Source organism: Morone saxatilis, unplaced genomic scaffold (genome assembly GCF_004916995.1).
Source record: "Morone saxatilis isolate NCDOM2014 unplaced genomic scaffold, NCSU_SB_2.0 Contig12, whole genome shotgun sequence".
NCBI classification, from domain to species: domain Eukaryota; kingdom Metazoa; phylum Chordata; class Actinopteri; family Moronidae; genus Morone; species Morone saxatilis.
Genome location: NW_023339674.1, coordinates 21,517,628 through 21,520,325, shown reverse-complemented (window position 1 = coordinate 21,520,325; position 2,698 = coordinate 21,517,628). Strand labels below are relative to the sequence as shown.

The window sequence follows — 2,698 nt, the reverse complement described above, 5'->3', positions numbered from 1 at the left end:
GAAGTGTGGACGCATTAGTTATTCACTGTTTCTGGGTCAGTGAAGATCACCATGGAGACCGTTTTACTGTCAAACGCTTCAAACAATAAACCATTAAAACATTCACTTCAATGTGAGCTTCATTATCTTCGTTTCACTACTTCACGTGTACCAACCATTTACGGTTTGCGTTTTCCCTCTGCGCAAATGTGTCCTCTCACGGCTCCCGTTGCTCCACATTGATTGGTCGTAGAGAAAATATGGCGCCGTCCGCGTAATTGTGAAAACATCATGAAAAAAACTTAAATCTGGTGTTTCACAGGGCAGAGTGTGTTTGACGCTTTCATATTTCACAACGGTATGTTATTATTAGTATTATTTCACAGCCTGTAAAGTCCAGTTCGGTGAAATGAACCGCGGGCTTTACTCTGCATTAGCTTGGTCCGCTTGCTAACAACCCAGCTAGTAAACTATGTTCACATTGGAGCAGAAGGTTCAGTCTGTCATTACCGCTCATTATCGATAGTTCAGCTTTATAGCACTGTGCTGGTTAGATAACGTCAACCTGCTGCACACTGTTTCACATTAACGCTACAGGCTAGTTGGATTTCCCAGGTCACATAGTTACATTTACATATGTCTTGTTTTCGGCAACATAGTCTAAAACCCCCAAATAGTCCATTTACAGTCATACAAAACAAAGAAGACAAGCACATTTATGTTCAGTTTTGCTTGAAAATGTACTCAAACTAATAATAATTGATCAAAATGGCTCAACTGTACACATAGCAGCAAAGGCTCAACTGTGTGGTCTTCCTCAAGCACCAATAACAGGATTGCATTATCACATTAGAGCCTTTCTGACAGTTCTTACGTTTAGTTGGGCAAATAAATGTTATTATGTTAGTTATTATGATATGTTATTCATGTATGTATTACATTTTGTAAACATTTCCAGTCTACAACATGCCTGCCTTCCGGCAAGTGGGAGAGAAGCAGCTTCCTAACCCAGTGCTGTGTATGGCATGGTCCCCCAAAAGGGATCTTATTGCTCTGGCCAACACGACTGGAGAGGTAGGCTTAAAACTAATTTATTGATCCTGAAACGTGTCTCTGTATCTTTTATTGTTTTGTAATTTCATGGCTGATGTTTGTCCATAGTTGCTGCTACACCGCTTGAATAGTTTCCAGCGAGTTTGGAGCTTACCACCCAGTGAGTACACTGGGAAGGAGATCACTGCACTTGCCTGGCGACCTGATGGCAAAAGTAAGGAATGACTGTGTGTGCCTTTTTTTTTTTATTAATCGTCTTGCTTGTTGATGGAAACATGAAGTTGTTATACCTTTACTCTCCAGTACTGGCCTTCAGCCTCGGAGACACCAAGCAGGTGGTCCTGTGTGGTGTTGAGAAAGCAGAGATCCTCCACGTGTTTCCAATGCAGAACCCTGTGACCTGCATGCACTGGATGGAGGTGGTGGAGGAGAGCAGGTATGCACGAGGCTCAGGGATCAAAGCAATGGCACAAAGGACGTCTGATTTTCTATAATAATGTGAATGTTTTTATGTGTTTCAGTGCCCTCAGCTCCTTCTATAACTCAGAGGATGAATCCAAACTTTTTCTTCCCAAATTACCAACACTCCCCAAGAGGTACCACTAGCATTCACTGCACATCAGATTATAAGAAAGCACCACCTGAGTTGATTAAATAACATCTGTTTAAACTGTTGTTTCTCCCCAGCTATAGCACGACTTCAAAGATCTTTAGGTGGGGCAGTATTTTAATGTATTAGTCCAATATCAGTTGTCTGTTGTATGTTTTGCTTGTGATAGCAGCCATATGTGTTTATCTATCTGTGTTACAGTGAGGAAAAGTCTGATGAGATAATGAATCTGCTGGGAGAAGTCAGGTAAATTAAATCTGTTTAATCTGAGTAATGCAGTGTTGTTTTGAATTTGAACTCATCACCCCATTTTGTTTACATGCAGGCTGAACATACTTGTTCTTGGAGGAGATGCTGGCTTTGTGGAGCTTTATGCCTACGGGATGTACAAGATTGCTACTTTAACAGGGGTAAGGCTCTTTCATTGAAGAGCTATTATTGTCCAAATTGCTCACTGCATATACTTGCCAGCAAAAACCTGACCCAAAGTGCAGAATTTCATTAAACAGCAAAGATAAAAAAGTCTAACTCTAAATTGGATATCACTGTAGAAACATTTTACAGTAAAATCAACTTCTCCACAACAAGCTTTACCCTAACAAATTTCCCCTTAGGGATGAATAAAGTATTTCTAAATCTGATTCTGATACCCTCAACAATTACTGTTCAGTTGCATCATCACTTCTCTGACACGGTCTCAACAGAGTTTAAACATCGGAAGCCTCACAACAATGACATTAATCATAAAGCGAATCTTCTCTTAACTGATGCTAGCAGCATCTACGCTAACTTCTTTAGCAGCCACTATTGTTGTTTTTGAGCAGTCACTTCTCACACACGTCGTCACACACACACCTAGCGTTAAACTGCGCCATAGCTCACACTGTAGCTGCCAGTAGTTCTTCATAAGACACAAGTGCATAGCTTGAAGCCTGGCAAGATGGATTTCTCGTGTGATTTTGTGACCTCAGCGAGTCCAACTGCCCTGCAAGTTGTACCCGTGGCAACAAGAAGGATGAAATGTGAAAGATCTTGAACTTGAATTTCCCTTGGGAT

General features: G+C 41.1%; 1 protein-coding gene across 1 annotated transcript in view; it reads left to right on the top strand.

Moving 5' to 3' along the window:
* Window positions 1-206: 206 nt before the first annotated feature.
* Window positions 207-2,698, top strand: part of anapc4 (anaphase promoting complex subunit 4) — a gene marked incomplete in the record, with an annotated part of 7,577 nt that continues 5,085 nt past the window's right edge. Inside the window, 8 exon segments of the mRNA XM_035654119.1 lie at window positions 207-337; window positions 938-1,053; window positions 1,141-1,246; window positions 1,336-1,468; window positions 1,554-1,628; window positions 1,720-1,746; window positions 1,844-1,888; window positions 1,968-2,052. Coding sequence (XP_035510012.1) covers window positions 946-1,053; window positions 1,141-1,246; window positions 1,336-1,468; window positions 1,554-1,628; window positions 1,720-1,746; window positions 1,844-1,888; window positions 1,968-2,052 — 579 coding nt within the window.